Source organism: Camarhynchus parvulus, chromosome 7, assembly GCF_901933205.1.
Source record: "Camarhynchus parvulus chromosome 7, STF_HiC, whole genome shotgun sequence".
Lineage (NCBI taxonomy): Eukaryota > Metazoa > Chordata > Aves > Passeriformes > Thraupidae > Camarhynchus > Camarhynchus parvulus.
Window position 1 is genome coordinate 23,688,083 of NC_044577.1, and position 16,973 is coordinate 23,705,055.

General features: G+C 43.2%; 1 protein-coding gene across 1 annotated transcript; it reads right to left on the bottom strand.

Annotated features, from left to right (window-relative positions):
• Positions 1–97: 97 nt before the first annotated feature.
• TMEM169 (transmembrane protein 169) lies at positions 98–16,966 on the bottom strand. The gene is made up of 3 exons (XM_030952722.1): positions 16,906–16,966; positions 5,485–5,923; positions 98–3,999 (listed from the first exon to the last, which is right to left on the bottom strand). Exons 2-3 carry the CDS (start codon positions 5,786–5,788, stop codon positions 3,377–3,379), a joined length of 927 nt encoding a protein of 308 aa, XP_030808582.1. The 5' UTR covers positions 5,789–5,923; positions 16,906–16,966; the 3' UTR covers positions 98–3,376.
• Positions 16,967–16,973: the final 7 nt, after the last annotated feature.

Genomic DNA, 16,973 nt, shown 5'->3' on the forward strand with positions numbered 1-16,973 from the left:
AAGGAATTCTAATCAATTATCAGCATAGAATGACTGTCCATCCCACAGCACTGTTTTTAACACAAAGTAAAACAGAAGCATGAGAGCAACACTCCTGTAAAGCCACATACATCTTTATTCTCCACCCAGGCCAGCAAGGATGGGAAAAGGGAATGCAATTAAAAATAACAATCAGCAAACAGTATCTTTAATTAAAAACCATCGAGACTAGAGCAGCCAGAAACACACTCAACAATCAGAATAACTGGAATTCCCTGCGGTCTGACAGTGGCACATAAGCAGAAATTACTTGATTCTGAAAGCAGGGTAGGACAAGACAAAAACTTGTGCTTTTTTCTATTACAACAATTGATAGTTATTATATATTTTGCAACAGGCAAACTGCTACAGAGGACAATGGGCAAGAGAGAAAGATATCCAGTTGCTTAAGAGAAAAGTCTGAATTAAACTTTTACAAATAGCACCAAAACTAACCCCAAGCACCAGAACTAACCCCAAGCTTAAATAGCCCCCACCAAAATCAATGACAGAATGTCTTGAATTTAGCTGGAGCCAATGAAAGCTTAGTTAAGTGTAAAGAAGTAGAAAACACATGATGGATTGTCCCAGCATATCGCCCAAAATGTGACCTCCAAACCCAGAAGCACAGCTGCACTGCAGAGGGAGGGTACTACGACTCCTCTGATGCTCCTTTGTGTCTATATAGCAGTAAGAGGCACAGATTTGGTTTTGTCTCCACTCCAGAGGGCTGTTAGCAATCCTGAAAGCAAATCCTGCAGCTCAGCAGACATTTCACATGGATGTATTCTGTAATGAGCTGGTATTTATCATTTGAGCCCTCTGTAAGCTGAAGGCTCTTTGTGCTACTGACCCCAGCCTTGAACAGCTGCTGTATGGCAGTGACAGCTGAATTGGGTTTCTCCCTCTGCAGCAATGCACACTTGCCAGCCATCCTTTCCCCAAGCTTGTCTGCTGCATGTTGGGGCCAAGATACACAATCCACCCCTTTCATGCCAGCAGTGTCCCTTTAGGCAAAGCGTGAGAACACTTGTCAGTGAACCTTCTTTTTCCTTAATGCTTGTTAAGCATCACTTATTCCCATCCTCCAGCCATGTGGGAGCCTGCAATTTCCATGTGGAGTGTGGCTGCTCTGGGTCACTACAGACTGCCAGCACTGGCATGGCTTATCCTCAGCATCTCCATTAATTCAGAGGCATATCAGTCTGCCTGACTGGAACAGGCCTGTGAAAGGCATTCCACTGCTTGAACCAGTCCCAGGCATATGTCAGCCTCTTTGAATCCTACTAAACTACCTGATGTTTTCTCACAGACTGGGGTCTATTTTATTTTTTTTTCTGGAAGTTGGTAATTGCTTTGAAATATTTCACCAGTAAAAAATTATAGTGGGAAGCAACAAACACAACCTGGCTCAACTTGTGCCCAGGGAGCACCACTCTTTCCCAGTTAAGTGTGGGGCCAAGACTGCTCTTGATATTTGGCTTGTGCATTATTTACTGTTGAGCCTTCAACCAGTGCTGAGAGGCTCCTTTGACCTCCCAGGGACCAAGGATGCAGCAGGAACTACTTATTTCTCAGTGTCAGGACTACAGGATCAGATGGACTAGTTTACACATCACCAGTTCCCAGATGCTCTAACCAGGACGGTCAGTGTAGTCTTGAGCTCAACCTTAAAATGCAACACAAAGCATTAGTATCTGTGAAATCCAGCTTCTGAATGGTTTCTTTTTACCATCCTAAAAGTAGAGCAGCAGTTCCCTCCCCCCGATAGGGAGACTGGGGAAGTGAGACACATACAGAGACAGGAGTGACTGTGCAGCAGACAGACTGCATGTCACACTTACCTACCTACATGCAAGCAAATGGTGGGCTCCTGTGGCTTGGGCCTCACAGACTTTCCAGCAGCACCAGCAGTGGAGCACTGAGAAAATTAACTATGTTTCAGATATGTTACTCAGTCCCCATTAGAATCTGCTACACTTCTGTTTTATTTTGCTCATCGCCTTCTTAGGCCAAAACCCCAATAGATGATGGAGGATAAAAAACTTTTCTGGTAGTAATTTTTTTAAGAGACAATTAAAATTTCTCCAGCCTATGGTGGCCACCTCAGCCTGGTCAGGAAGCCTACTATGATGCCATGAAAAATCCAAAAAGGAGGGAAACCCATTACAAAAATGAGACATGAGGGGAGGAGGATGTATGATCCATTGCTCTTCCACATAATTAAACAGGAAGAGGGATGAGGTGAGGAAGGCGACACAGATTTCCAGAGGCACGGATAGACACGAACTTCTGGACTCCCCCATTCTGAAAGGGGAGGTCCAACAGCTCTTCCATAAGAGCAACTTGAAAACCAGAATAACTTGTTTCAGAGCCCTTTGCATCCTAAGTGCCTTCAACTCCACCTCCCTAAATCCAGGTGCTGCAAGTTCACACCTGCATTGCAGTGAGATATAAATGGATTGCCCCCTCCTTAGGGGTGGGCACCTTCTTAGAGCAGGTGTTTCCTCCCTATAATATAACTGTTTGCACTGCACACTGTGTATGAGTCCCGTAGATCGTTCCTCCCTAGCAGTGCACATACCAAGAGATCCACTGCAGATGTGTTCCAAGCACCTATCTGAGCACCTGCAGCCACTTGAGGGTTCTTGGTGACAGCCCCATCAGGTCCCCACACACCACATTACAAAGCAAGCTCTGCTCTTCCATTGTGTGATGGGGCTGTTTCAGGTCAGTGTAGAACTCACTTGCCTTCGTTAGCAGCTATGCAGTCCTCTCCCACTATTCCAGTGGTCTGTGATGCTGGACTCTGACAGTGTCTAAACAGTCAGCCTGCCTAAGTTAGCTGCTCTTGTTGGAAGGACTGGGAAAGGACCCTTTCTAAGAAAACTGCAGGAACATCACACATTTTGCAATTTAGCCTTCACCTCTGAATGGGTTCCTATCTCTTGAACTTCATCCCCTGAGCAGAGACTTCTTTTCACTCTGTCATAGGTCAGTATTATTTCCTATTGCTGAAAAATAAAGTCTACCTTGACAGAAGTGGAGTTTTCATAATATGTCTCTGCTACTCCACAAACAGCCAGAGCCCTGCAGACCTAGATTTTCTTGCAACTCCCAGAAGCTGTAATTAGCTACAACACATGACAAATCCTTGGAAAGCCATGCACCTCCCCACCCAGAGCATGTGAAGCTAGCATTCTTGCATTCTGTGACATTTAAAGAGGACTCTCAGCCCAATGTTTTATTCATTAAGTTTGTGTTTAAATATATGCGTATTTTTTTAAAAAAAATCAGTGTGTTATTTTCTAGGTGAGAACACTGGTGTATGACCAAAATAGTCATCCAGGACAAAGGCTCAGACTGCTGAGGTCTCAACCCCCTGTGCAGAGCTCTTGCCAGAGAGACTACCTGAGATATTGTCAGAATCAAGCAGCTCGACAATGCTGTATGGAGAACAATCTTCCAAGCCCAGCTTGCTGCAGAGCCAGCCACAGAATCCTTTCTCCATATCCCTGACAGCGTGCCACCAGTACCCAAAGGACCATGCTACCTGGGCTACAGCTGAATACAGGCCTAGGGAGAAAGAAACAACCATAATTATAATTGGGTAGGAGATAATCAAAAAGGGACAAAAGGTGATTTTGTGCCAGAAGGTCCTCTCTTCATTGTACACCAAGAAGATGTTGTACCATGTAATGGTTCCATAGTAGAATGAAACCACGAAGGACACTACAAAAATGATGGGGAGGCAGATGATGGTCCAGAGGACAATGTGAGGTCCTCTGTCTAATCCAACATCACATTTCTTCTTCTTCTCAGGTACATCTTCTTTAGGAGGTTCCTTTGACTTAGCCAGTTCCTGCAGCTCTTTATCTGTTAGGGTGACGTGGATGTCCACCATCTGACCCTTCTTCTTTCCCCTGGTGATTGTTCCAGTCAAGGTGACATAGCGGCTGTCTAAAGGCATGTTCCAGACACCTACAACACAGATAAACTCATCTACATCAGATTTATTCTCTGTACAAAGTATTTTGTGTAAATCTTCAAAGACCCCAAAGACAATTAGATAGTGCATATGGAGTTACATTTAAAATCAGATTAAAAAATATGGAAGACAAGAAGCAAAGCAGTGTGAAGAAAATTACCACAGAAGAAAATGGAAGAAGAGATAATGAGGAAAAAGACAAGAATTCCAAATGATAGAAATCACAAGGGAGAAAACTCCAGTATCTCCACTAGGGAAAATATGTGAAGGGAAAGTGCTGCAAGAGTATAGGAGAATGAGAGAGAATGAGACAGAGTAACTCAATTGAAAATGGTATACATATTTTCTCTGTTTACTTCATGGATTTATTCCCGAACAGCATAGACACTTGGGATTAATTAGATAAATATCACTGAGACTCTTGTTTTGGAATAAGCACATCCACACATGGAATTATACCTGAATAGCTAATATTTCACTTAATATTTGCATTGTAGCTCAATCCAAATTAATTTTTGAAGTTTAGAAAAACTTTACAAACTGTCATAAAATTATATTTGCATTTTAAGAGATCAGTAGAGGCACCAAACTGGACAGTGCTGGTATATGTGTTAAAGTTACAAAGGGACTGCTTTAGCTTTCAAGTGACATTGGTATAGGATGGGCCATGCAGTAGTACTGGCCATAAACTCCTCTTTGGGGCTACAGCATATTTCGTCCTGGTCTTAATTCTGACTAGCTTGGAAGAAGTCTTCAGAAACTCTTAAAAAGAGGCTGAGCAGCTTGAAGTGCTGCACAAAAGTAGGAAGGCAGCAGGCAAGTAATGCTAGAGTCTGGGATCATGGGGGCAGCTGGTGTATCTGGTAGACCCCCTCTCAGCCTGCACTGCTGACTCACAGGAGTATTTAGCCACAGGACCTGCCTTCCACACTTCTTCCCTGCAAGGGTACCCAGGACAGATAGCAGAAGTGAAAGTGACTCTAAGATGCCCCATGATGACCTTGCCAAATAATCACCCTTCTAGAGGAAGCCATGCTGAGTGCATGCAGACAGAAGGCAACAGTAAATCCTATATAATGAGTTAAATTCCCTGTCTAAGGTAGAGCCACTAACTCCATCTGCTTCCATCCTTTCACTTAACAGGCAGTTGTTCAGGCATGGACAGCGGTTTGATCACGGCTCAGAATGACATCATTGGCTTAATGCATGCATAGCACTGCAACCAGCACATCAACCCCAACCAGCACATACATTTAAAACTAAGACTGTAGCAATAACCAAAGTTTGCAAATAACTGCAGGTGACATCCCAAATCAGCCTGGAATGCTTTCTGTTTCCGAGCATTTTCATGTATGAACTCAAGCTCTCCTTGCCTGCAGTCTTGGAGAGGGTTGGTCCCACAGTCACTTCCATTTGACCTTAGAGCATGATGGCATCAAAAAAGCTTATGTGAAGTGAGTGTTCTCAGGATTACATACCATCTGTCATAGACTGACCCAGGAACTTGGAGCCTTCCTCAGAGCTCTTCTCCCCTCCTTCTTCATCCGCCTGTTCTTCTTCCACCTTATTGTCATGCTCGGACCGATACACAATTATTGACTCGGGCCGGGACTCTTTCTTCTTCTTTTTCCTGCGGTCCATAGTGGCTTCCCCATCAAAGGTGACAGTGGTTGCCACAGCCCTTCTCATTGTGCCACAGTGAGGGCTCTGGCCTCCAGACTTGCTGTCTTTCTGCACAGTCTCCTCCATCCCACTGCTGCTCTCAGTCACCTCACCTGGCATCTTGTAGCACCTGTTTCCAATCCAACAGCACCAATCCTGCACTTAGAAGTCATTGATTAACAATGGTCCCATCAATGCTTTGTTCTGGTAAGATGTCCCACTGCTGGTATCCAAACTATGCACTCCATTCCAAGCCTAAAATGAGAGAGAAGGCTGAAAAAGTGTCTTCATCTTACCAAGTAGAAAAAATTGGCAGAATTTGCCTCAAAAGAGTTACTTCCAACTGGTTTAAATGTCATCTGAAGATCTCTATTACTGTCTTGAAAATCAATTCTCTTACATGGCTACATGTTTTGTGGTGTCTAATCTATCTGGATTCTTAGGGTCCAGTTTTCACTATAACAAACCAAAGCTACTGGAAAGAGTATTAACATTTATAAGAAGGAATTAAACCTACCCAGCTTACTGGATGAATTTAACATTCCTCTGCAATGCTGAAAGCAACAGAAGACAATTGTTTTGGCCCAAAGGCATCAGAATAAAGGATTGAAACCATAGATGAAAAAGAAGTTGACCAATTTAAGGGGCTGGCCTAGAGACAACTGCAACAGGAGCACTGTGCTTGTCCAGCATTACAACAGTTATATTGGTGCCACCCTTTCTCATTTTGAGCTTCTAATGATTTACTCCCCTCTGCAAGGATATTACAAAAATTAATCAAATTATGTTAAAATGAGTGATGATTCAAACTTAAACAATTTAGCAATATGTAGTGTTGCCATTCTTTTAAAATGCAGAATATACAGTGGATTTAAAGCAAAATTATTTTTAAGATGACTTTGCTGTAGAGGGAATTGGAAAACACAACAAATTCTTCTGATTGTGCAGAGAAAACAACACAAGTGTTCACCAATCTTTTTAGCACAACTCAATTTTTGCTCCTCATTCAAGCAAAGTTAACAGCGATATCAAGTGAAACTATCATCCATGGGAAAGCTGCCTAAGTAAAAACCACATAATTAAACATGCATCGAGGCAGGCAAATCCTGCTCCATGAATATGGAAAAAGGATTAATGGTTCTCAGATTTCATAACATTTAAGGAAAGTGACTGTGCCAAGTATTCATGAAGCATTTAGGTACAAATCTGAATACAATGAATAACATTTTAACAACACTGAAGAGCTCTGTTGAACATTTATGTGAACATTTGTATTTAAAAAAATGCAACTGACCAGTAGTTAAGCTTCTACCTAGTAACTGAGTCTTTCCTTTAACAGGAAACTAAGAAACACAAGTATCATAGTTTACAGACTACATAATGCTGGGGAAATAGTTTTGCTTGAATGGATGACAGAAAAAAGTTAAGCATTTTGAAATTTGGCAGTATGGTCCTAGTCTTCCTACAGATCTAAGATTTTGCTGGTCTGTTTTGAAATTTTGTGCAGAACTTTAGATCAACTATTTATGCCTGGTACGCTCACACTTAAACACACCACACCCACACAAAACTTGTATCACTTTAACACCTAAGACTGTGCCCATTTGGCTCTAAGGAGCTCTGAAGAATTCAACAATTCAGATTATTTTTGTGCATTAGAGAAAATAAATCTTCCCTGGTGATCAGAAGACACATTAAATGGACTTAAAACCCCATCAGGATTCAGTGTACCCCAGAAGCCAGACTACTTCTAAATTACTGGGCAGACAATACTTTTAGCTCTGTGCATGGCTAGAAAGAGTCTGTTTAGATTGCCATCACACCTGCCATAAAATATGTATGTCTAAATTAGCAGACACGGTGGAAAACAGAAATTCATGTAAGCTTTTGTTTGTTGGCTTTCTTTTGTTTTGTTTTAATGCCATTAGGGGTAAATGGAATTAATTTATGCAATGGAATAAACTCACTCTTTGTAGTTAATTCATTCAGGAAGTACAATAGACTCTAACATTTTTCTCTGAAAATAAGCTGTAAAACTTCATGTTTTGTAGCTATAAAACCTTGAAATTACGTGACTGAGCCTAATAAGCCCCTGAGACAACAGTAAGAATCTGCTTCCGAAAGTGAGGAAAACAGGCCTGGAAACAGAGAAACCAAAGGCATCACTTTTGGAATAATCTACTAAAAGTCTGGAGACACAGAAGTTGATTAGATTCCCAAAGTTCCTGGCTGTAGTTCCATGTTCAGTCCCTACTGACTTGAGAAGGGGATGACTTACAAGCAACATTTAAAAATAACACAAAGCTACAGGCAAATATTTTCAGTTGGGCTATTTTTTTTCCCTAAAGTTAATCCAGCTGTGGCCTTGCTTAAACTCACAGTGGATGATAAACTAATGTCAGTTCTCAGTGTGATGCCAAAGCCCACAGGACTATGTCAGCTTTGACTGTGAAGGGAGCAAGGTGATATCCCTCCTGAATCTCTCATAGACAGGCACTGGCAATCTGTGTCCTGTTCTTGTGCTCACCACACAGGCAGAATGCTGATTAATGACCAGAAGATGCCCATGATCCCCAGGTTATCTTGCTGTGTCTGATGTTCCCAACCCACTATAGCAGCCACTGCCTCTGTGAGTTACCACCAGGATTAGAAACACCTCCACAGCAGGGTAATCTGAGAATGGCAGTTCAGTTTTTCCTCCTGCTGATAAAAGGAGAGGGAACAGGCAACGGGGGACAAGCCCCTAAGAAGCACTGTTGCTGTGGCTGAGGCAAAGCCCTTGGGATAAGGAAGTGAAGGAGCCCGGATTATTCTTTTTAAGGCACAAGAAGGTAAAATCTGATGTCAGTCTGCCTACATCAAAACCAAAAGCATGTAGGAGATCCTTATGACCCAGCAGAGGAGGATACAGCAAGATAAAAAGCTGAAAGATGTAAAAAGGCAGATGTTAGGTAGGTGTTTTAACAAAGTGGGTAGGTGTCCCTTGGTATATCACTGGGTGATAAACTGTCGGGAAACTTCCAAATCTAGACTGGGTGTCTTGGCAGAATTTTGGTCACCCTTGACTAGAAGAGAGAAAGTCCTCTGGTTTGCATTAGGGAGCAGTCAGATTGAAGATCACAAAGATCCCTCCTGATCTTGTGTCTGTTCTCACAGTACATGTTTATTTTTCTCTCATTGGTTTCCCAATGAAGCAGCTAGAATATCCCCTGCCAGCTGGTCCAGAACTTCTGAACACAGCACTTCAAAATACCACCATCAGTCCTACATCCCACAGCAGTGCTGCTGAGTTGAACAGGTTCAAGCCTCAGTCCCATTTTTCCTGGAAATATTTTCTCTGTAGCTGCAAACAAGAAATGGGCTCTTGCAGAAATCACAGTAGTGTACAAAGAGCTTCATTTTCCTCTCTTCCTTTTCTTTACCACTTCTAAGAATAAGGCCAACCCTCAGCACTACACAGCTGTCCACAGCACCAGTTCCTTCAGCTACACACCAAAATTTTCACCCTTTAAAAGCCTTGCTATGGAGCTGAAACATTAACAATTGCTGTGCATCTCATACTAGCGATGCCCCCCACGTGGGTGCACAGGGGCAGACAGGAATCTAACTGTCCATGGGAGGGAGGGAAAAGAAATGGTCACATTTCAGAGACAGCAAGGAGCAGTTTATTAGCCAAACAATTTGTTATTAATCTCCATATGAAAACAGATGGAGAACCCTGGGGAGGCTGCTCTGCAAAAGCACTTTGTAGAGTAATTTTTAGAAGCACAGTCTTCTGTTACTATGCAGGAAAGCTACGGTTGCTTATGCTTCCTGTGACAGTAACAGTCTTTGACACACAAAACAGGAGCCTAAAAGCTTGGCCTTGCACCATTTAGGTCAAAGGAAGCTTCTTCCATTGGTTTTCAGGGTTTGATCCTGCTGCTAACAGAATAGAAATTATCTGGTTTGAATGCAGACAGGGAGGAAGAGCCTTCCTGCAAGCTAATAAAATCTTTGATCTAAAATCCCAGCTACAACACAAGTAACCTTTTTATGACTGCTCAGAGCAGACATGAGAGGAAAAAATGTAGATGGTAAGCAGCAAGGAGAATAAATTTTTATTTTTATAGTCACATAAAATGTACAACACATAAGAAGAACTGGCACGGTGTCTTCACTCACATCATGCAGGGGTTGTCTGCAGAAACAAAAAAACAACCTGTGCTTTAGAAGCACTGTGATTTATGCAGGATGGGGAAGAGATGAAGGGAAATCTACCCCAGAGACACACCTTGAGAGAGCTTCCTAGCCACAGATCTTCATTTGCTTGCTGCTTTTACTCCATAACCTCTGCATCCCCCATCCCATCTCCACTCAACCACTGCCTCTGATTTTGTGCATGTGCATGTGTGTGGTTTTGAGCATGCATGTTACCCAAAGGATCATTTCCAATCCCTAGTATTTTTAAAGGGGTTATCTGCTGTAACTGCAGGGGCAAACTGTGAAAAATAGGTGGTATTAGATGCATCCAGCTGTTCAGGACAGATCTGTCTGCCACCAACTAATTGTGTTATGATGAAATGCATTGGTCTAACGCAGAACATGCAGCCCCCAGGCCCTAGAAAAACACGTGACAAGACATATATAAGAAAGCAAATTTAATTCACACTTTATATAGGAAAAGGGCCAAATGGTAGGGCTTTGGATCTGTTTTAAATACCTAAATGACTCCACATTATCTTTCACATATGCGTCCTCGCCTGCTAAAACAGAGGATGTCGGTTTCCTCTTTATTTCATGGTGAAATAGATCAAACTAGATTGCACAGTTACTTGAAACTAGCAAATATTCAAGGCTGTGATGAATGACATATTGGACAGTGAGGCAAGAACAACTCCTCTCTATCAGTACCAGGGTCTGTGCAGCTTGTGGTGAGCTTGACAGGGGGATTTATCTCACTGAAAAGAATAAAATGTTATTTTTAGCCATACAGATTCTTCACCAAGCAGCTCCTTCTACAGGAAGGAATGTCTTAAGGAAGGCGGGAAAAACTACCCCTCCTAACAGTAGCTGATTTCAGACTGCATTAAGTATCTGTATAACAACAGCAAGAAACACAAAGGAAAACATCTGCCTCTGCCACCCCAGCAAGGTAAAAGAAAGCAAACACCAAAATTCAAAGTTCACACCCTCCCTTGGAAGCCTAATCCAGAGGCTTCCAAGCACTTTCATTTCTTGGAAAGACAAACAAGAGAAATGATCATACTCTGGGCATGATTCCAAGCAGGAGCATACTTTAAGCTGGACTGCCACAAGCAGAGGACAGCACTGAGCACCTGAGCATTGGGGATAACACAGTAAGATGACCGAAGTCACCAAAAACTTTACAGGTGTTTACTAGTGGAGCCCTCCACGCTCCATGCCTTCCCCTCAGGAGCAGAGGGTGCTGAAAGCTCAAGCTAAAAGCAAAGGGAGGCATAGGCAAGCAACATGATTTCTGGGGGCAAGCACTGACAGACCCAAGTTTGCCCAGTCCCTCCAGTTTACCACAGGCACACAGCTCCTGCCTGTTGGCAGGTGCCATTAGGGCCAGCCCTGCACCACACCATGAGCCAAACCTGCTGTGGCCAGCTCAGCTGTTGACCATCACTGCAGCTGCAGCAAGAGTGGACTTGCTTGGGTGTGGATTAAGGGCTTCCTGGCTCCTGGGGCCATGCTGGGTGCCTCAGAACCTTTGCTCTGCCTTCCATTCTTCCACAAGACACCAAGTGCTCGCTGACAGCATTCTACAGCTACAGACAAAACACCAAAAAAAAAAAGTAGTGGAGAGATACATTCCGTAGTATCACTATTGTTTCTGAATGACATTTTCCAAGGATATCTTTAAAAGTCAAGGACATTTTGCAGAGTATCTGTTTTATGAATCAGTTCTTTTTACTTTCCTTTGCTGTTCCATAACTTTTCCAAATGTCACAGAACAATAACTGCTGTGCAGATCATTTATTACTGAAGACTGGAAGACAGCATACAAGAATAGCTGAGCATTTTTATTTTATATTAAATGGAATGCCCAATCAATTTTCTTGCATACCATCTTTTAAAAAATCCCCCAACTGTACTAGTCTACCTTTTTTTGGAGCAAAAGCTTGAAATGTTATCTTGCCCTCATCTTGCCACTTATTTGATCAGACTGCTAGAAGAAAGAGAAATTGTGATAAAAGACAAAGCTTCCCACTGCCTCCACATGGATGATATCTGTTTCATTATGTTTATTTCACTATGCTAAAAGATGTCAAGGAATGGCATAGGCACATTAGCCTTTAAAGAGAACCAAGGTTTTAAAAAGAGCCTGATTTGGAAATGGAAGGTTTGAAATCTTCAAAGCAAACCAAGCTTTTAGATATGAGTCTTGAATAAACTCGACCAAAATCTCAAAATTTTTAAGAAAAATTAGATTTCAACTGTAGAGGCATGCTTTCTCTGCTGCCCTGCTCTACCCCTCACTTCTGGACTTGCCAAAACAGCCCATCCTGCGCCTCGAAACAGCAGGTGCTCATTGCAATCCCTACCCCATCTCCCAGGTCACACTGTGCCATAGGAACATCTGAACAAAGTCAATCCCACTAACTTTAGTCAAACATCCTGCCTCCACAGCAGTGCCTTCAGGCTGGGAACAAGTGTAGCATCTATTTTTATTGGTATAAGGCCCAATTTGTCCTTCACTGGGTTTGGAAGATACACTAGAACTTGCTGCATACACAAACCAGAGTGCAGAGAAAACACCTTCTACACAGCATATACACACACACGTGCAAGTAAGAGGCACTGGGAGCTGCTCCAAAGCCATGAAACACCAGTGGTGGGTGTGAAGCACCTGTGCTAACACAGGACTTCTGCTACAGACCTGACTGCAGGGAATGCCAGTGAAGAGCTCCAAGACCTCCATCACACAGTCCTCTCAAGAGAGGGTTTCAATGCATACTGGGCTCTTTTCTGACCTTTACAATAACTAGAAGCAAGAAGACTGGTTAACACCTCAGGCTTTTTTTCCTTCCTTCCTACTCAGAAGATCCCTGACAGTCTCAGTCCCCTTTCCTACCCTGCTCTGTGCTGGCAAGGTCAAGCACCCCAGTCAGTGCTTTACTCTGACAAAATGAGGAGAAACCACACATTGAAATACCTGCAATTAGAGAGGAAGCAGTTGCAGCCATACAGCCTAATGGAAAATCCAGTCAATTGTAAATCCAGTCTGGAAAGCATTATCTGAAAATACCAACAACAAGCTACATACACACATCCTGTGGTTCTTCTTTAGGCAAGATATTTGGGGGCTTCAAATCAGAGCTTTCTCTGAGTAACACCTGGCTGAAGCCCAGGAGTTGCTGGAGAGCACAACTGCACAGAGAGTGAACTAGAATATTCCCCTGGGAGTGATTCAGGATTGTTTAATGCATTGCACAGTAAATACAATCTAGGATATTTAGACAGTATCTCCAGCAGCAGGAATTACTTGGCTCAGGGGAGTTGTGATTGGATACAAGTGCAGATAGAGACCTGTGATGCCAGGATATTAAAAATGCAGCACTTTGAATTGCAGACAAGTGAATGCTTCAGTATCATTAGTATGGTATTAGCAGGGTGTGTAATCGTTTAGAAAATCTTTCTACGAACCTGTTTCAAACTGTTTGATGCTGATATTCTATATCTTGCACCACTGTGAACTCTGCTTTGAGTGGGATGTCTGTCTTGGTATCTCCTTTTTGGTTTTTTTTTTTTTTAATCACTGGAATGAAATTGCTAGGGATAATGATAAACGATCGTAAAATCCTGATTATTTTCTAATTAGACTGAAATCCCCCAAGACATAGCTGAGAGTAAAGTGCCTTTCCAGAGAGGAAGTCCCTAAAAAGATGAATTGACCAGAAAGCCTGAACATCAGCTGGGGCTGACCAGGAGGCTGTTGTGATATGGAAACCAGAAGCCACTAAACAGAAAGGCTCTCACTTGCTGTTAAGAGATGATGAAAGGAAAAGCAGCCTCAGGAGAGAATGTACAGACAGGAGGAGAAAGTTGCAGGGATTTCCAAAGAGGAATTGCATAATTCCATGGAAAGGTCTAGAGAGGTAACGACACAAACTCACGCCAGCTTTCATTTGGTTTTGGCTCAATCCAAGTATTTCTTGTAATGGGAGAGAAGAAATTATTGTTGTTACACTTTGTGTGGTTTTTACTGTCCCAGGAGAAGAAAAATATGAGCCTGGAGTACCAATAAGAGTGGGGTCTGGGAAAGCAGAGGCTACTGGAGTGCAAGCCTGCATTTTTCGGAAGGCTAACCAGCAGAAATCCTCTATGAGAAGCTGTCTCTAACCTTAAAATCTTATTTCTGGCACTAAGATGGTTTCCATTAAATCTCCTCTGCCCTCACCTCCTTGTGCGACTGCTGATCCCAGGCATACCTCTCACAGGGTTTGGATCCTGTGGAGATTTCTCTCCTGTTTGGAGCCACTTCTTCTCTCGCATCAGGTTGGTACTTAACTACTCTTGAGACCTTTCCCCTTGCCAACGTGGATTCTGAGCTATAGGAGGGCACAGACACCCTGAAGGATAGCATGCCATAAGGAATTCTCAAGGCAGTAGATATCAGTGCCAGGATTTTTAAAGCATGGCAGCGTACTGGACTGGCAGGTGTCATCAGCTGAATAGCTGAGCCATGGGCTGGCAAAGCACAATGACAGCTTTGGACAAAAGTAGCCTTTTCTGAAAACGCAGAGTTTCCTATTCATCTCAATAAATTGAGCTACTTCATTCAAAGCCAAGACACAATCTGGGAGCTAGGAAATCTAAAAAAACCCAGGAAATCTAGTTTTTTTTCTCTTCAATATGTAAATAAAAAAGTAGATGTTCAAGAATGACATATGCTAATCCTACAACTCCAAATGAGCTGACAACTGGAAAAAACTACTGAATCCATTTTTTGTCATTTTGACTTTTGAATGGTTGATGTTTTAAGCACTACTTATACCAAGGCAAAAAAGTCAGATGGTTAACTTAAAAAAACCCAAAAATTAAGACTCCAAGGCTTTAAATGCAGATTTATTTTCTTCCAAATTCAAGCTGACATACTGAAAAAAAATTAAAAATAAGCTGACTAATCAGACACTATTTTCTAACACATAAAATTTCAGAATCTTAACATTAAGTTTATAGAGTAACATCAATATGCAAAAGCCTTACGCTTACTCAATTTACCACTGTCTGTGTGCAGTGACAGACCTACGTGTTTAATGCTATCTATCAACCAAAGAAAAGTAACATTCCTTTGTGATTTAGAAAGTACAAGCATACGAGGAGATTTAAATTGATTTTAGTTAATAAGATTTTCTTCCTTTCAGCTTAAATAATTTTGAATTTCAACAACTGGGGTCAAATCCATTCATACACAGGTACAGTTTGAGTTCTTGGTTCAAAAGCAACACACACAACAGTGAACAGAAGCCACTGCTTTGCTGAAAATGTCTGTGAGCATCGGTTATCCCAGCTCTATTTTTTGTGAATACATTTTGTACCAGAAGGGGCTACCCTCCACTGAATGCCAAGGAATGGATGCCTCCTTTTCCCTCCTCCTTCCTCTACAGTCTTGATGCCTTTCTCCTTTCTCCTCCCATCCATCACTCACAGAACCCTTACTCATGGGTTCAGCCCCTTATTTATGGCATTTCCATGGCTATGGGGAAATTCCAGAAACCAAGCAATATATCCTGATAGGGAAGAAAAATTCTTTGATAGTGCTCTCTAGGAAGAACACTGAAATCAAGGAGGTCACATGAGTAGAAAGGCCCACTGGATTTTCCTTGGAGCCATGCAACTCAGTTGGGATGGCAGGCAGGCTGGAATATGAAGATCTAATTCACTAGCACAGATGAGTGCTTCTCCCTGGGATTAATTAATGATTGCTCTGATACGGCCTGCCTAAGATATGTAGGGCAGCCAGAGACAGTTAATGGGAATCTGTGAAGTCTCAGATTGTGAAAGATAATTAAAGGGAAGAAAAAAAATTTTTGCAGTGTCACTCACAGTGCTTTACGTTTTGTCCCCAGAAAGTGGAATGATTTCAATACTTATGTATTCTGCAAACACTGACCCACCCCAAAAGGGCAATTTTGTCTAACAGTTGCCTTATTGGCCTAAGTCACCATGCAGAAAAGCACCCCTGTCTTGTCACCCTTTCATTTCAGGTGAATGAATCTGGACACCCAGTTAACTTCTCCATGCCTCCCCTCCCATCCACTTAAAAGGAGGGTATACAGCTTCCATTGAAACACACTGAACTACAGGATAAACACATCCTAAAATTGTCCCCAGTTTAAAGTATTAAACCTTAAAACATGCTTTTGGAAAAGTAAATAAATTTGTTTCACAAATGAGAATCTCAAAACTGACTCAATGATTCTCCCACTTATATGTTTAAAAAAAAAAAAAAAACCAAAACCTCACTCTCTTCTCACATTAGCCAACTCTCCTAAGGCAAAAATAACAAGACAAAACTGAGACATACTTTCAAACATCTCTTCTATTGAAAAGGACAGAGGAGATGCCTGGAAAGACACTGAACATGCACACACATGCTGCTGGGCACATCAGCGCTGGTTAAAATCACCTGCAACGGACAAAGATGCTCTGTCACTTCACTGTGGGACAGAAAAGAAAATAATGCTGCCTGTCCTCTGAGCACTTAACACTGAGCTTAGTTAGGGCCATTTTAAGGGGGCCGGGAGATGGGGGATGGACACCACCACCACAAAGGCAATTGAGCCCAAAATGACTCTAGTGGGGACATGCTGAACGCTGTCACCTCAGCCTTCACGGCCTCTTCCCTACAAAGTCCATGCCCGGAGAGAGGACCGCCCGCCCGCGGGTCCGTGGCAGGCGCACACCAGCATCTTCTCCTGCCCGTGACAGCCTCCGGGCTTCCCCCCGGCTGCTCCCGATGCGGCTCCGCTCCCGCTGCTCCTCAGGGTGCCTGCCCGCGTCCAAGGGAAGGTGACCCGAAGCGGAATAGAAAACCACGGCGACCCCGTCCCTTGCAAGCGGATGAGCCCGCGGTTGCGGGCAGGTGGGCGCTCACTGCGGGGCTGCAGCGGCGACCGCGCGGCGCCACCGGAGGCACCGACCCCTCCCGGGCGCTGAGCGGTGTCTGCCCCGCGGGGCGGGATGCGGGCGATACCGACAGCGAACAGCCGCTCCCCTTGCCTTACCTGCCGCCCGCGGTGCCGCGCTGCGCCGCGCCGCAGGACCCTGGCACCGCCGCCACCGCCGCCACCGC

Excerpts from the sequence above, each read along its gene's own strand:
- TMEM169 (XM_030952722.1), bottom strand. The coding sequence starts at position 5,788 with ATGCCAGGTGAGGTGACTGAGAGCAGCAGTGGGATGGAGGAGACTGTG. Across the intron at positions 4,000-5,484 it reads GGGTCAGTCTATGACAGATG|GTGTCTGGAACATGCCTTTA; the intron begins GTATGTAATCCT and ends TCTGTGTTGTAG.